Source organism: Saccoglossus kowalevskii, chromosome 3 (genome assembly GCF_978046115.1).
Source record: "Saccoglossus kowalevskii chromosome 3, keSacKowa6.1, whole genome shotgun sequence".
Lineage (NCBI taxonomy): Eukaryota > Metazoa > Hemichordata > Enteropneusta > Harrimaniidae > Saccoglossus > Saccoglossus kowalevskii.
In genome coordinates, this window is record NC_140643.1 from 47538848 (window position 1) to 47556413 (window position 17566).

Here is a 17566-nt window from a genome sequence, read left to right on the forward strand (position 1 = left end):
AAAGAATTCAGTTTACTTGAAAACTGAATTGAATAAAATTACTTTAAAACATTCAAATTCATGAGAGTAACTTACTGAAGGTTGTGGAAAATTCACTCCAACAACATAGAACTCTTGAGACAAGTCAACAGGTATTAACGTTTCAGCACCTTCCTTAATTTGTGGACATTGCTGGGAACTATTAGCTTCAATCTGTAAAATGAAAGAATGGATATTTCAAAATATTACTTTTTGACCTAAAAACAATACTTAACAGGTACAAAATGTACAGATCCAAAAATAAATTGACATCCATCTATTTGCTTCAGAATATACTTCTATAATGATTACACTTGAGAAAAATAGTCAAAGCAAATGACAACCAAAGACATTTGATAGTGGATATAATCAGATAAGAATAGAAGAGATAATTACTGAGCCAAATGAGGTCATTACATATGTCCCAAATATGTTAATTTTTATAATACCCAGTCAACCACTTACAACCACTTGTATTTCACAAAATAAATGTTTTGATCATGTGGACAGTTCTAATTCTCATTAATCATAATGCATTCTGGGATGCAATTGGTTAAGACTACATTTAATTGATATGCAAGGCATGGGACGGCTTTAAAATGTACATAAATCATAAGAGTTTGCTTCTTGTGAGATCTTCCTCAATGTACATTGTTATGAAATTTGCATACCATGATTTTAAAATAGTTGGGTTATACCTAATATCATGTGACTAGCAATGCAACATGGGTAACAATTAACAAGGAAAACTTGTACTTACTGCATCTCCTTTGATTATGCCATTCTCTATACAGGAACTGACATCTTTAGAACATTTATTTTCAAAAACACACCAGTCACATCCATAGTTGTTTTTTGTACAGGTCATGCATGTCTTGAATGATTCACAATCATAAAAATCAAAATCCGTACTGACAAATTTTTCATTTGTTTCTTTTGATAATAATGATAATTTCACTCTGACATAACCTGAAAACAATAAAACATAGTTGAACTCTGGTGACCTTGCCCTTTGTTATATAATATTATTCCCTTTATCATAGTTTGTTTCAATATGAATATGCATTGTTATGTTTCGGGGTTGAAACAACAGTTGGAAAGCAGTCTACCGAATGTCCTTGATAGATGTAAATATCATACAAAAACATTTGTGCCTAATTTGTTTAATTATTTTAAGGGACATAATTTCAAGCTTTATTCAAAGTAATTCTGTTATTTTAGTATAAAAACAAATGTCTCATCTCAGCTGCATTTAGATGTGAATAGATTCATAAAACATGCAAGATAACAGAAAATTTTAGCTGGCTTTTGTCCAAGTATTTTGTATAGGTGTATGTCAAAAATCAATGATTCACTGAGACAAATATGAACTGCCTTATTGTATTCATTGTGTGACTACTGTATTACTTGAAAAGTAAAAAAACGGCCTCTATAAATAGCTATCATGTTGAAAGCTCTGCTTTGTATGCAAATCAACTTAAATTGTTAGTTGGTGTCCAGTGGAGGGAGAAGTCAACAGTACTATTGCCTACTGAGAATCTACATCTTCAAACACTGCAATCTTTGTTTTTGAAATGTGTCTTTAAATTAGTATTATAAAAATTCCTGTCAAATACAGAATACATATTTTTGAGTACAATTTACTTTAATGTATTTGTTATCTATTGCATGTCGACAACTTTGGACTAGATAGATTTTCTATTAACTTCATAGGGAGTGTTTATATTGATTATTTGACTTCTTGTTTTCTGTGAAGATTTTATTGGTAGGTTTGCAAATGTGTATCAGACTGTGCAAAAACTCTCTCTATGAGTTGGTTTTGAAACCTAGTCTAGTATTCCCATGGGATTTGGGAAATACATTACCGAGGATATTATTACAAGATAAATGATTTGCTTTATTAAACACATACAACAATGCATATTTCCACTGAGATCGTACCCTTTGATATTTAATCACCAGTAATCAGTCAAGTAGAAACAGTCAAATTATTTTATTAGATTTTCTATTGTTCATACTCGGGAAAGACTTTATATTGATGAATAAGGTGACCAAGTTTGATGAAGTTTGGAAAAGAATTAGAAAAGTTATTATGCATACAATAACAATTAGTAATGATGACAACGATGACAACAACAACAACAACAACAACGACGACGACGACGACGACGACAACAACGCAGGTCAAAAATCTTTTCCTCAATATACCTTTCACTTCCATCGTTGATGTTACGGGCAAGGTAAAAATGGGTTACAATATACAATACAAAGACTATTATTCAAAATAAATGCATAATGATATCAATGCAATATTCATTTTTTTCAGCCATTCTACAAAATTAAAACATAAACTTTACCTCTGTTTCCAGGTGGTGGTATATTACTGGGTGGAGGAGTTGTACAAGTCAGCACATTACTTTCATCAGCTGCATCAGCATCTGTTGTACCAAGACTATCAAATACACATTTATATCCATTCCGAGAATGTGGTAAACTGGTTACTGTTAGTGTCAACTGCAAAAAAAAAAAATACAAATGACCTTAAAAAATAAGAAGTGTAAGCAACACTACTAATACTATGTTTCTAAAAACAGGTGTCATTTGTATACCTCTTGTCTTTCTAACAACAATTGATCAATATCTATCGAATTCTGCCGTAAATTCGTGATTTTTCAAAAATTTTTTAGGGTGTTATTTTAATCTTTTCTGATGCCTAAATATTTCAGCGTAGTCATTGACACCTATCAAGAGCATGATGTATATTGCGACTAGCGTGAATGGGTAAGCTTTGTTTCGACAATGAGCTGTTATCACTGTAAACAATGTTAAATTACTCTTCAAATGCTCAGTTTATTTTATATTTTTTTTATTCAAAAACTAGTAGCTTCACGGTAAGTGGCTTTCGCGATAAGTGGGTTTCGTATTGGGTGGGTCTTGCGAGGAATATGGCTTTGTCGCAGTAACTGGTCCTTTCATCGTTGTTGAGAATTAAAGTTTTATGTTTCTTTAACAACTTGCGCTATTCTGGGAATACCAACCTTAGAAGCTATTAATTTGCCTTCATGGTTTGTAAAGTTGCTCTGGCAGGAGTTTCAAAATAAAACCCATGCTTACATTACATTATCATTATGATCTTATTGGTGTAAAATTGAAAGAAATTGCAATATAAAATATTCCGTCAGTAACACTTCTCAAGGGCGTATTTCACGGTCAATGTTATTTACGAAAATATTTGTTTATAATTTTATAAATTGGCTTGGCAATTCCCACCCCAATTAGTTATAATGTGTACATGTTTTAATAAATAAAATTAAAGATACACTAACAAAAATGAAATATTAATTATTTCATTATATAACCTGTACAAAATTAATCAATATTTTTCCTTGCTAGAATGATGTGGGAATCCTGATAAAGTTCACAGCTGGCGATTTAGCAATACCCGTATCAGGGATAGTCAACTTCTTGTGATTTTGATTACATAACGTTTTTAGGTTCATGTGCTGCAAGTTACAGAGCTTGTACCTAACGGCCGTTCCTCTGCAAACAATTAAGCCAAGGCAAGGCAATTCTCTGTTTTTACGCAATCTGGGAAGTTCAAATTACTAAATGAAGTACAGGACGACGAAGCTGAACTATCCAAGAACCAACACATACCAAAAATCAAAATCTAAAAAGTGAATATTTGACAGGTAGAAAAACTGATTTTTGAATACTTTCGCTCCAAATTTATTACCTCCTACCAGTTTTGTAATAGCAGTGTTCAAATGATCATACTTTTTATTTTGGCTACTTTTCGCATTGGTGCCGACATTGTTACACTGTATCAACGTAATCCCAACGCAACTTTGAACTTTGAATGAACTGTAAATGCTGCCTTCATTCAAGGAAATACTAAACGGTTGGAAATAATAAATATAACAGCAGAATAGGTCCAAGCAATAAACTAAGTGACTTCTAAAGACTGAATGGTTTTTGCAAACTTTGTATACGGGCCCATTTTCATTACCGAGAAAATTGACCCCAAAGTTGGGTTGACTTTTCACCAGCAACAGCTTTTAACTCCCGAGATTTTTTTTGGCTTGGCTGATTTTGTTCATATTTGACAGGTAGGTCGTACCGTCACTGATTGGAAAAAAATTCTGTCCCACCACTGCTATGGCAACAGCCACAAACTGATTTTTGAATACTTTCCTCCCAAATTTATTACCTCCTACCAGTTTTGTAATAGCAGTGTTCAAATGATCATGCTTTTTATTTTGGCTACTTTGCGCACTGGTAAGAGATCACAGGTGCTGACACTGTATCAACGTAATCCCAATGCAACTTTGAGCTTTGAATGAACTGTAAATGCTGCCTTTATTCTAGAAAATACTGAACGGTTGGAAATAATAAATGTAACACAGCAGAATACGTTCTACCTAGTAATAAACTAAGTGACTTCTAAAGACTGAATGGTTTTTGCGAACTTCGTATACGGTACCCATTTGGTTAAAAACTTACGTTATAGCTTCACGTTCATGTTCATGTCATGTTCTCAGTGTCTGACTGTTATATACAGCCCAGAACATGTCAGAATAGTCAAAAAAAGTCAGCAAATGTCAGTTATCTCGGTCAGCAATCGAATGATCAATCTTCATAATTTATGCAACTGGCATTTCCATCTGTTTGCTTAATGGTCTGAACTTTAAAATTGTCAAGTTCGAGAATGTGTTTTTACGTACAGTGACGCGAACATTCAACAACGTGTTATATGTGATTTGAACTTATTATATTTTATTTACTTTTCAAAATTCTTAATAACTTGTTATATTTTATTTTTCTGTATTGATTAATATTCCTTTTGCTATATACTGAAAGATATGTATATTTCTAAAGATGCAATAAATAATTATTATTATATTATTCAACAACGTGTTGAACAGGAAGTCCATCTTGGGCTAGTGGCATTGTAAAATTTTAGAGAGTACAGGAAATGTTTCAGTAAGGAATTGTTATGCATATGAAAATCCTTTATTGGAACAGAACATGTTATATATTCCCCCAAAACAACGTTGCTATGTTTCTAGGATTACAACAAATTTGAAACAAAAGAAATCGTCTGATCCAAAACGACCTGCATCCTTGAGAATCTAGTCTTATCACCTTTGCCTTTTGAGCGAAAAAAGGTTGAGGCCAAAAACAGGATAGGGTATTTACCAAATCCAAAATTTAGCGTGAATACCTGCTACCTCAATTAGATTAAGTGATCGAAGGTAAAAACAGTGTTTACGCTAGTGCAAATCTTGAACGTACTTTAGTGGAAATACATTTTTGCCTATCACGGCAAACGCAATTCAATGCGAGTGAATTTCCCTAGTTGTAACTGGTGTCCAACATATGCAAATTAGCTTTAGTTGAAAATTTGTCTGAGTTTTCTTGTCGACAGCTACGTGAATTTGAACCAAAATGTTATCGGCAAGACTAAGAGTACGAAGCGACAGCCACTGAAACGTTATTGAAGGCAAATGAACACGCCAGGCAAAAAAAAGACTGTATGAGTCGTGGCGTACAATGGAGGCACATACCATTTTGACTCTTGAGGGGAATGGAAATCAGTTGATTTGAGGGTGTCACAATAAGCGAGGTAGTAAATCATTTTTATGCTACGAAAAAATGCAGGCCTTGAACGTACTTTTTGGACTTTAGTACAACGTAATTTTTGTTTGATTACCTAACGTTTTTAGGTCAATGTGCTGCAATTTACAGAGCACATACCTAAGCGGCCGTCCCACAGCAAATAATGAAGCAAAGGCATTTTCGATGCGGAAATCGGGAAACTCACCCTTTTTACGCAAACTGGGAAGTTCAAATTACTAAACGAAGTACAGGACGACGAAGATGAAATATCCAAGAACCAACACATACCAAAAATTATATCTCAAAAGTGAATATTCGTGGTGTATTTTAAGTCTAACCGGACCATACATGCTAATGTGCTAGTACTCTAATTATTCAAACATATTTTAGTATTAGGTAGTAACAAATCATGCCCCTTTCCCATCAAAATTCAAGCCAAAAGATCGTACAACAACATCCGCAAATCTCTTCCGTGCTGTACTCAATAACATTAACATATTTAAATGAGCTATGGTAATTTAAACCTGTTGGCATCATCCACCGTTTTCATTGGTCAATTAGCGATTTGACCTGTAAGGTCAAAGAACACCGTTCCAGGTCAACATGGCGGATATTCATTTGCGACTGGAATCATTCACTTACGATGAAATAAGTTTATTTGCATTTCATAACAATTCAACAATTTATTTTCGGCTTGTTATTATAATCATTACTCAGTAATATTCAACAACTGTGAAATGCAGCAAGATCGGATTGCGCTACTGCAATCATTTGCTACTAAGCAATGCAGTTGTGTTCGTTTTTATTTGAAACTTCTCTTTAGAATAGAATATATTTTTGTTACTAATAAAATGAAAAAATAAATTTATTTGGCGCACAGAGATCGTTGATGTGATTTTTTGGAGAAAGATGCACTGGGTGACATTGTAATAACATTTTAGGCGGTCTACTTTTCAGTCCAGCAAAAAAAAATAATGTATCAAATCTTAGATTAGCTTCTGCAATAGTTTTTTCGGTTGGGTGAATTTACGGCAGAATCCGGTATATTGGGAACACTTTATTCATATTAATTTTTGATTAGTTTTGTTTTCGCTTTTTTATTTACATGGCGTGAATCCTTGGCTGTCTATATAAACTGTGATTCAATGTAATTCTTTAGTTATTTCAACCTGATGCTCTATGATGCATGTCAAATTCCCGAATAAAGAGTATTCTTTGCTGCAGAATACTGTCTCGTAACTGCGTAGTATATATACACTACCAGACTCGTTATAATACAAATCCTGTCTTCTATTGTAATATCCAACCACAATCTAGTTATGTTTTCATACCAAAAATGTATTTTACATGATTAATTGACTCTTGTAATTTTCAGGAAATACCCAAATATTATTAAAATCTTATGTTGGTATTGCTATTTCTCTTAAACATCCTACTATATCTGATACAAAATATAATTCACTTACCAATTTTATTTTTTCTCTTTCTACACTACTTGGATCAACATCAATGCTTGGACATTGAGAATCATCAGCAATCCATCTATTGGTGGATGAATCTGGGTAACCCTCACAATCACTTTTTCTTGTGCACCTACCAAGAAAAAAACAAAAGTATCTCTCAAATAGACTGAAGAGGGCATCAATTCTGAAAAAAAAAGATTCCAACTGAGAATGAGAAATGCCGTAATGACCAACATATAAGGGTAAAACTACAAACCTATTTTCCAGTGTACACCAACCACAGTAAGGATCACCCACGCCATCTACTCCAAGACATTCATCACATGTTGTATATTTCTCACAGTTCTCCACTGGCACTTTAGTTATCTGAAACAGATATAAAGTTTATACTGTACACAGTACGATCAATTTTGATTTCATTGAAAAACTGATCATGTGTCAATGGAGATGGTTTCTACAAGCAAGCAAGAGGTAGAGGGTATGTTTACATTGGGCCATTCCAGTTTATATCTGCACCCCCCTGTTGATGAGCTTGTGTGTTTACTTTATCCAGAGGGTGTATAAGTCATACAAAGTTTTATTTCCAAATCACCATTCACCATACAGTAATGGAAATCCAAAACTATAGTTCCTACTTATGGTGTTGAGTTCTTTTGTGCCACCATACAGAGTAAGATTTCCAAATATAACTCTCATCATATGCTAATTTAAAGTTAAAAAAAGATATACAATGTTCAATACTGAGTATGATTAGACCCCTATTCTAGAGCAACGAGAGATCCAGTAAACCAGCATATTTCACTGTTAGGAGACTGAAAGCTTGTTCATTTTTTTGGCAATTTTAACTATAAAAATCATAGTAGTGATTGCAAGCCAAATGTATAGTGATTACTTGAGCACTGGTATTTCTGCCCATGGTGCTTTGTGAAGGTCTTTAGGAAGTTGTAAACTCATACTTAATGAGGCAATGATATTATTACATTAGACAGTAACTACTCATTCTGCAGTTAGAAATCTACAAAAAGACATCTACATTTACAAAAAGGTATTTCTTTTTTCTATAGATTTCAGATACCCATGATTTTTTTCACAGGTTAAGATAAAAGATATATTTAAGTTCGGATATAGAATTAATTAACAGTTATGAATTCAATTGCAAAATGACAAGATTGTGGCTTAGTGTAATCTATTTGCTAAAGCTTACAACTACCAAGACTAGAATAGCAAATAATGAATTCTGCAACTAACAAATGCATCCTCTGTTAGAACCGGTAAAAGTGATTTAGATTTTTCAACATGTTATATTTTCAAAAATTTTCAACATTATATAAACAGTAGTACATGTACATATACCTAAATTAGTCTGTTTTTACAACATCAATTCAGTAGTTTTTGAAAAAACAATCAATTCAGTAGTTTCCTAAAATAGGTTACATACATATACAATTTGGAAAAAATGCGATATGGCTGTTGTGGGCTTGTTAGATGTTTCCAAACGCTTACGTAATAGAAAGTGATGCAACAAGATTTGCTACAGGAGACATCATTCTATTCCGTTTGTTGTTTCCAAAGTTGTCTGTCTCTGTATTCGTTAGTGTCTTTACTATATCTAGTTTAAAAATATCTTTGTCCAGTTCAATAGATTCATAATGAAAAATAAGTTATTATTTATTTATTTATTTATTTATTTATATAAGTTTGTTTGACTAAGCTGAAGCCAATTTCAAACTGTCTAGCAATGGATAAGGTAGTGTTGATTGGTGTCATACTTTAGACATTTAACACACATGTATGTGGAGATAAAAAGCTGCATCAATATTGTTACCATATGGCATCTTGCATAAACATGCCTAACTGTGAGGTACAGATTACAAAAACATACATTTCAACAGTTTGCCTTGGAAACACAGAAGACATAAAAACTGAGGCTCTAAAATACAAAATCCATTAAAGGCATAGCAATTCACAAGATGCCAAAGCACAAACTAGCTATTCACCAAGGCACAAACATTCACATGATGGCAGTGCTGAAACATTCAAATGATGGCAGGGCTCAAACATTCACATGATGGCAAGGCTCAAACATTTAAATGATGGCAGGGCTCAAACATTCACATGATGGCAGGGCTCAAACATTTACATGATGGCAGGGCTCAAACATTTACATGATGGCAGGGCACAAACATTTACATGATGGCAGGGCACACACATTCATATGATGGCAGGGCTCAAACATTCACATGATGGCAGGGCACAAACATTTACATGATGGAAAGGCACAAACATTTACATGATGGCAGGGCACAAACATTTACATGATGGCAGGGCACAAACATTTACATGATGGCAGGGCACAAACATTTACATGATGGCAGGGCACAAACATTTACATGATGGCAGGGCACAAACATTTATATGATGGCAGGACACAAACATTTACATGATGGCAGGTCACAAACATTTACATAATGGCAGGGCACAAACATTCATATGGTGGCAGAGCTCAAACATATACATGATGTCAGGGCACAAACATTTACATGATGGCAGGGCTCAAACATTTACATGATGGCAGGGCACACAAATTTACATAATGGCAGGGCACAAACATTTACATAATGGCAGGGCACAAACATTCATATGGTGGCAGAGCCCAAACATATACATGATGTCAGGGCACAAACATTTACATGATGGCAGGGCTCAAACATTTACATGATGGCAGGGCACACACATTTACATAATGGCAGGGCACAACAATTTACATGACGGCAGGGCACAAAAATATACATGATGGTAGGGCTCAAACATTCATATGATGGCAGGGCACAAACATTCACATGATGGTAGGGCACAAACATTTACATGATGGTAGGGCTCAAACATTCATATGATGGCAGGGCACAACAATTTACATAATGGCAGGGCACAAACATTCACATGATGGTAGGGCTCAAACATTCATATGATGGCAGGGCACGAACATTCACATTATGGTAGGGCTCAAACATTCATATGATGGCAGGGCACAACAATTTACATAATGGCAGGGCACAAACATTCACATGATGGTAGGGCTCAAACATTCATATGATGGCAGGGCACAAACATTCACATGATGGTAGGGCTCAAACATTCATATGATGGCAGGGCACAAACATTTACATGATGGCAGGGCACAAACATTTACATGATGGCAGGGCACAAACATTTACATGATGGCAGGGCACAAACATTTACATGATGGCAGGAAACAAACATTTACATGATGGCAGGGCTCAAACATTTACAAGGCAGGGCTCAAACATTCACATGATGGCAGGGCACAAACATTCACATGATTGCAGGGCACAAACATTTACATGATGGCAGGGCACAAACATTTACATGATGGCATGGCTCAAACATTTACATGATGGCATGGCTCAAACATTTAAAAGGCAGGGCTCAAACATTCACATGATGGCAGGGCACAAACGTTTACATGATGGCAGGGCACACACATTCATATGATGGCAAGGCTTAAACATTCACATGATGGCAGGGCTCAAACATTTACATGATGACAGAGCACAAACATTTACATGATGGCAGGGCTCAAACATTCACATGATGGCAGGGCTCAAACATTTAAATGATGGCAGGGCTCAAACATTCACATGATGGCAGGGCTCAAACATTTACATGATGGCAGGGCTCAAACATTTAAATGATGGCAGGGCACAAACATTTACATGATGGCAGGGCACACACATTTACATGATGGCAGGGCTCAAACATTTACATGATGGCAGGGCACAAACATTTACAAGGCAGGGCTCAAACATTCACATGATGGCAGGGCGCAAACATTTAAATGATGGCAGGGCTCAAACATTCACATGATGGCAGGGCTCAAACATTTACATGATGGCAGGGCTCAAACATTTACATGATGGCAGGGCTCAAACATTTACAAGGCAGGGCTCAAACATTCACATGATGGCAGGGCGCAAACATTTAAATGATGGCAGGGCTCAAACATTCACATGATGGCAGGGCTCAAACATTTACATGATGGCAGGGCTCAAACATTTACATGATGGCAGGGTACACACATTTACATAATGGCAGGGCACAACCATTCACATGATGGCAGAGCACAAACATTTACATGATGGAAAGGCACAAACATTTACATGATGGCAGGGCACAAACATTTACATGATGGCATGGCTCAAACATTTACATGATGGCAGGGCACAAACACTTACATGATGGAAAAGCACAAACATTTACATGATGGTAGGGCTCAAACATTCACAAGGCAGGGCTCAAACATTCACATGATGGCAGGGCACAAACATTCACATGATTGAAGGGCACAAACATTTACATGATGGCAGGTCACAAACATTTACATGATGGCATGGCTCAAACATTTACATGATGGCATGGCTCAAACATTTAAAAGGCAGGGCTCAAACATTTATATGATGGCAGGGCACAAACATTTACATGATGGCAGGGCACAAACATTTACATGATGGCAGGGCACACACATTTACATGATGGCAGGGCTCAAACATTTACAAGGCAGGGCACAAACATTCACATGATGGCAGTGCTGAAACATTCAAATGATGGCAGGGCTCAAACATTCACATGATGGCAAGGCTCAAACATTTAAATGATGGCAGGGCTCAAACATTCACATGATGGCAGGGCTCAAACATTTACATGATGGCAGGGCTCAAACATTTACATGATGGCAGGGCACAAACATTTACATGATGGCAGGGCACACACATTCATATGATGGCAGGGCTCAAACATTCACATGATGGCAGGGCACAAACATTTACATGATGGAAAGGCACAAACATTTACATGATGGCAGGGCACAAACATTTACATGATGGCAGGGCACAAACATTCACATGATGGTAGGGCTCAAACATTCATATGATGGCAGGGCACAAAAATTTACATGATGGCAGGTCACAAACATTTACATGATGGTAGGGCACACACATTCATATGATGGCAAGGCTCAAACATTTACAAGGCAGGGCTCAAACATTTACAAGGCAGGGCTCAAACATTTACAAGGCAGGGCTCAAACATTCACATGATGGCAGGGCACAAACATTTACATAATGGCAGGGCACAAACATTCATATGGTGGCAGAGCTCAAACATACATGATGTCAGGGCACAAACATTTACATGATGGCAGGGCTCAAACATTTACATGATGGCAGGGCACACACATTTACATAATGGCAGGGCACAACAATTTACATGATGGCAGGGCACAAAAATTTACATGATGGTAGGGCTCAAACATTCATATGATGGCAGGGCACAAACATTCACATGATGGTAGGGCACAAACATTTACATGATGGTAGGGCTCAAACATTCATATGATGGCAGGGCACAACAATTTACATAATGGCAGGGCACAAACATTCACATGATGGTAGGGCTCAAACATTCATATGATGGCAGGGCACAAATATTCACATGATGGTAGGGCTCAAACATTCATATGATGGCAGGGCACACACATTCATATGATGGCAATGCACAAACATTTACAAGGCAGGGCTCAAACATTCACATGATGGCAGGGCTCAAACATTTACATGATGGCAGGGCACAAACATTTACATGATGGCAGGGCACAAACATTCACATGATGGTAGGGAACAAACATTTACATGATGGTAGGGCTCAAACATTCATATGATGGCAGGGCACAACAATTTACATAATGGCAGGGCACAAACATTCACATGATGGTAGGGCTCAAACATTCATATGATGGCAGGGCACACATATTCACATGATGGTAGGGCTCAAACATTCATATGATGGCAGGGCACAAAAATTTACATAATGGCAGGGCACAAACATTCACATGATGGTAGGGCTCAAACATTCATATGATGGCAGGGCACAAATATTCACATGATGGTAGGGCTCAAACATTCATATGATGGCAGGGCACAAACATTTACATGATGGCAGGGCGCAAACATTTAAATGATGGAAGGGCTCAAACATTCACATGATGGCAGGGCTCAAACATTTAAATGATGGCAGGGCTCAAACATTCACATGATGGCAGGGCTTAAACATTTACATGATGGCAGGGCTCAAACATTTACATGATGGCAGGGCACAAACATTTACATGATGGCAGGGTACACACATTTACATGATGGTAGGGCTCAAACATTTACATGATGACAGAGCACAAACATTTACAAGGCAGGGCTCAAACATTCACATGATGGCAGGGCGCAAACATTTAAATGATGGCAGGGCTCAAACATTCACATGATGGCAGGGCTCAAACATTTAAATGATGGCAGGGCTCAAACATTCACATGATGGCAGGGCTTAAACATTTACATGATGGCAGGGCTCAAACATTTACATGATGGCAGGGCACAAACATTTACATGATGGCAGGGTACACACATTTACATGATGGCAGGGCTCAAACATTTACATGATGGCAGGGCACAAACATTTACAAGGCAGGGCTCAAACATTCACATGATGGCATGGCGCAAACATTTAAATGATGGCAGGGCTCAAACATTCACATGATGGCAGGGCTCAAACATTTACATGATGGCAGGGCTCAAACATTTACATGATGGCAGGGCTCAAACATTTACAAGGCAGAGCTCAAACATTCACATGATGGCAGGGCGCAAACATTTAAATGATGGCAGGGCTCAAACATTCACATGATGGCAGGGCTCAAACATTTACATGATGGCAGGGCTCAAACATTTACATGATGGCAGGGCTCAAACATTTACAAGGCAGGGCTCAAACATTCACATGATGGCAGGGCGCAAACATTTAAATGATGGCAGGGCTCAAACATTTACATGATGGCAGGGTACAAACATTTACATGATGGCAGGGTACAAACATTTACATAATGGCAGGGCACAACCATTCACATGATGGCAGGGCACAAACATTTACATGATGGTAGGGCTCAAACATTCACATGATGGCAGGGCTCAAACATTTACATGATGGCAGGGCTCAAACATTTACATGATGGCAGGGTACAAACATTTACATAATGGCAGGGCACAACCATTCACATGATGGCAGGGCACAAACATTTACATGATGGAAAGGCACAAACATTTACATGATGGCAGGGCTCAAACATTTACATGATGGCAGGGCTCAAACATTTACATGATGGCAGGGTACAAACATTCACAAGGCAGGGCTCAAACATTCACATGATGGCAGGGCACAAACATTTACATGATGGAAAGGCACAAACATTTACATGATGGCAGGGCACAAACATTTACATGATGGCATGGCTCAAACATTTACATGATGGCATGGCTCAAACATTTAAAAGGCAGGGCTCAAACATTCACATGATGGCAGGGCACAAACATTTACATGATGGCAGGGCACACACATTTACATGATGGCAGGGCACAAACATGTACATGATGGCAGGGCACAAAAATTCACATGATGGCAGGGCTCAAACATTTACAAGGCAGGGCACACACAGTCACATGATGGCACGGCTCAAACATTTATATGATGGCAGGGCACAAACATTTACATGATGGCAGGGCACAAACATTTACATGATGGCAGGGCACACACATTTACATGATGGCAGGGCTCAAACATTTACACGGCAGGGCACAAACATTCACATGATGGCAAGGCTTAAACATTAACATGATGGCAAGCACAAACATTCACATGATGGCAGGGCAGGCACAAACATTTACATGATGGCAGGGCACAAACATTTACATGATGGCATGGCTCAAACATTTATATAATGGCAGGGCTCAAACATATAATGACAGGGCACAAACATTTATATAATGACAGGGCACAAACATTCACATGATGGCAGGGCACAAACATTCACATGATGGCAGGGCACACACATTCACATGATGGCAAGGCTTAAACATTAACATGATGGCAGGGCACAAACATTCACATGATGGCAGGGCCGGCACAAACATTTACATGATGGCAGGGCACAAACATTCACATGATGGCAGGGCCGGCACAAACATTTACATGATGGCAGGGCACAAACATTTACATGATGGCAAGGCTCAAACATTTACATGATGGGACGGCACAAACATTTACATGATGGCAGGGCTCGAACATTTACATGATGTCAGGGCACAAACATTTACATGATTGCAGGGCACACAGATTCATATGATGGCAAGGCTTAAACATTCACATGATGGCAAGGCTCAAACATTCACATGATGGCAGGGCTCAAACATTCACATGATGGCAGGGCACACACATTTACATGATGGCAGGGCACACACATTTACATGATGTCAGGGCACAAACATTTACATGATGGCAGGGCACACACATTCATATGATGGCAAGGCTTAAACATTTACATGATGGCAATGCACAAACATTTACAAGGCAGTGCTCAAACATTCACATGATGGCAGGGCTCAAACATTTACATGATGGCAGGGCACAAACATTTACATGATGGCAGGGCACAAACATTTACATGATGGTAGGGCTCAAACATTTACAAGGCAGGGCTCAAACATTCACATGATGGCAGGGCACAAACATTCACATGATGGCAGGGCACACACATTTACATGATGGTAGGGCTCAAACATTTACAAGGCAGGGCTCAAACATTCACATGATGGCAGGGCACAAACATTTACATGATGGCAGGGCTCAAACATTTACAAGGCAGGGCTCAAACATTCACATGATGGCAGGGCACAAACATTTACATGAAGGCAGGGCTCAAACATTCACATAATGGCAGGGCTCAAACATTTAAAAGGCAGGGCACAAACATTTACATGATGGCAGGAAACAAACATTTACATGATGGCAGGGCTCAAACATTTACAAGGCAGGGCTCAAACATTCACATGATGGCAGGGCACAAACATTCACATGATTGCAGGGCACAAACATTTACATGATGGCAGGGCACAAACATTTACATGATGGCATGGCTCAAACATTTACATGATGGCATGGCTCAAACATTTAAAAGGCAGGGCTCAAACATTCACATGATGGCAGGGCACAAACGTTTACATGATGGCAGGGCACACACATTTACATGATGGCAGGGCTCAAACATTTACATGTAGGCAGGGCACAAACATTTACAAGGCAGGGCTCAAACATTCACATGATGGCAGGGCGCAAACATTTAAATGATGGCAGGGCACACACATTCATATGATGGCAAGGCTTAAACATTTACATGATGACAGAGCACAAACATTTACATGATGGCAGGGCGCAAACATTTAAATGATGGCAGGGCACACACATTCATATGATGGCAAGGCTCAAACATTCACATGATGGCAGGGCTCAAACATTTAAATGATGGCAGGGCTCAAACATTCACATGATGGCAGGGCTCAAACATTTACATGATGGCAGGGCTCAAACATTTACACGATGGCAGGGCACAAACATTTACATGATGGCAGGGCACACACATTTACATGATGGCAGGGCTCAAACATTTACATGATGGCAGGGCACAAACATTTACAAGGCAGGGCTCAAACATTCACATGATGGCAGGGCGCAAACATTTAAATGATGGCAGGGCTCAAACATTCACATGATGGCAGGGCTCAAACATTTACATGATGGCAGGGCTCAAACATTTACATGATGGCAGGGCTCAAACATTTACAAGGCAGGGCTCAAACATTCACATGATGGCAGGGCGCAAACATTTAAATGATGGCAGGGCTCAAACATTCACATGATGGCAGGGCTCAAACATTTACATGATGGCAGGGCTCAAACATTTACATGATGGCAGGCTCCAAACATTTACATGATGGCAGGCTCCAAACATTTACATAATGGCAGGGCACAACCATTCACATGATGGCAGGGCACAAACATTTACATGATGGAAAGGCACAAACATTTACATGATGGCAGGGCACAAACATTTACATGATGGCATGGCTCAAACATTTACATGATGGCAGGGCACAAACACTTACATGATGGAAAAGCACAAACATTTACATGATGGTAGGGCTCAAACATTTACATGATGGCATGGCTCAAACATTTACATGATGGCATGGCTCAAACATTTAAAAGGCAGGGCTCAAACATTCACATGATGGCAGGGCACAAACATTCACATGATTGAAGGGCACAAACATTTACATGATGGCAGGTCACAAACATTTACATGATGGCATGGCTCAAACATTTACATGATGGCATGGCTCAAACATTTAAAAGGCAGGGCTCAAACATTCACATGATGGCAGGGCACAAACATTTACATGATGGCAGGGCACACACATTTACATGATGGCAGGGCACAAACATGTACATGATGGCAGGGCACAAAAATTCACATGATGGCAGGGCTCAAACATTTACAAGGCAGGGCACAC

The 17566-nt window shown here is 38.2% G+C and overlaps 1 protein-coding gene across 1 annotated transcript in view; it reads right to left on the reverse strand.

Annotated features, from left to right (window-relative positions):
- Positions 1 to 17566, reverse strand: part of LOC100329049 (plexin) — a 161297-nt gene that overhangs the window by 38903 nt on the left and 104828 nt on the right. Inside the window, exons 5-9 of the mRNA XM_085497282.1 lie at positions 7357 to 7466; positions 7104 to 7230; positions 2376 to 2532; positions 779 to 987; positions 76 to 192 (exon numbers count right to left, since the gene is read on the reverse strand). Of these exons, the coding sequence (XP_085353408.1) occupies positions 76 to 192; positions 779 to 987; positions 2376 to 2532; positions 7104 to 7230; positions 7357 to 7466 (720 nt within the window). The remainder of the gene's footprint in view (positions 1 to 75; positions 193 to 778; positions 988 to 2375; positions 2533 to 7103; positions 7231 to 7356; positions 7467 to 17566) is intronic.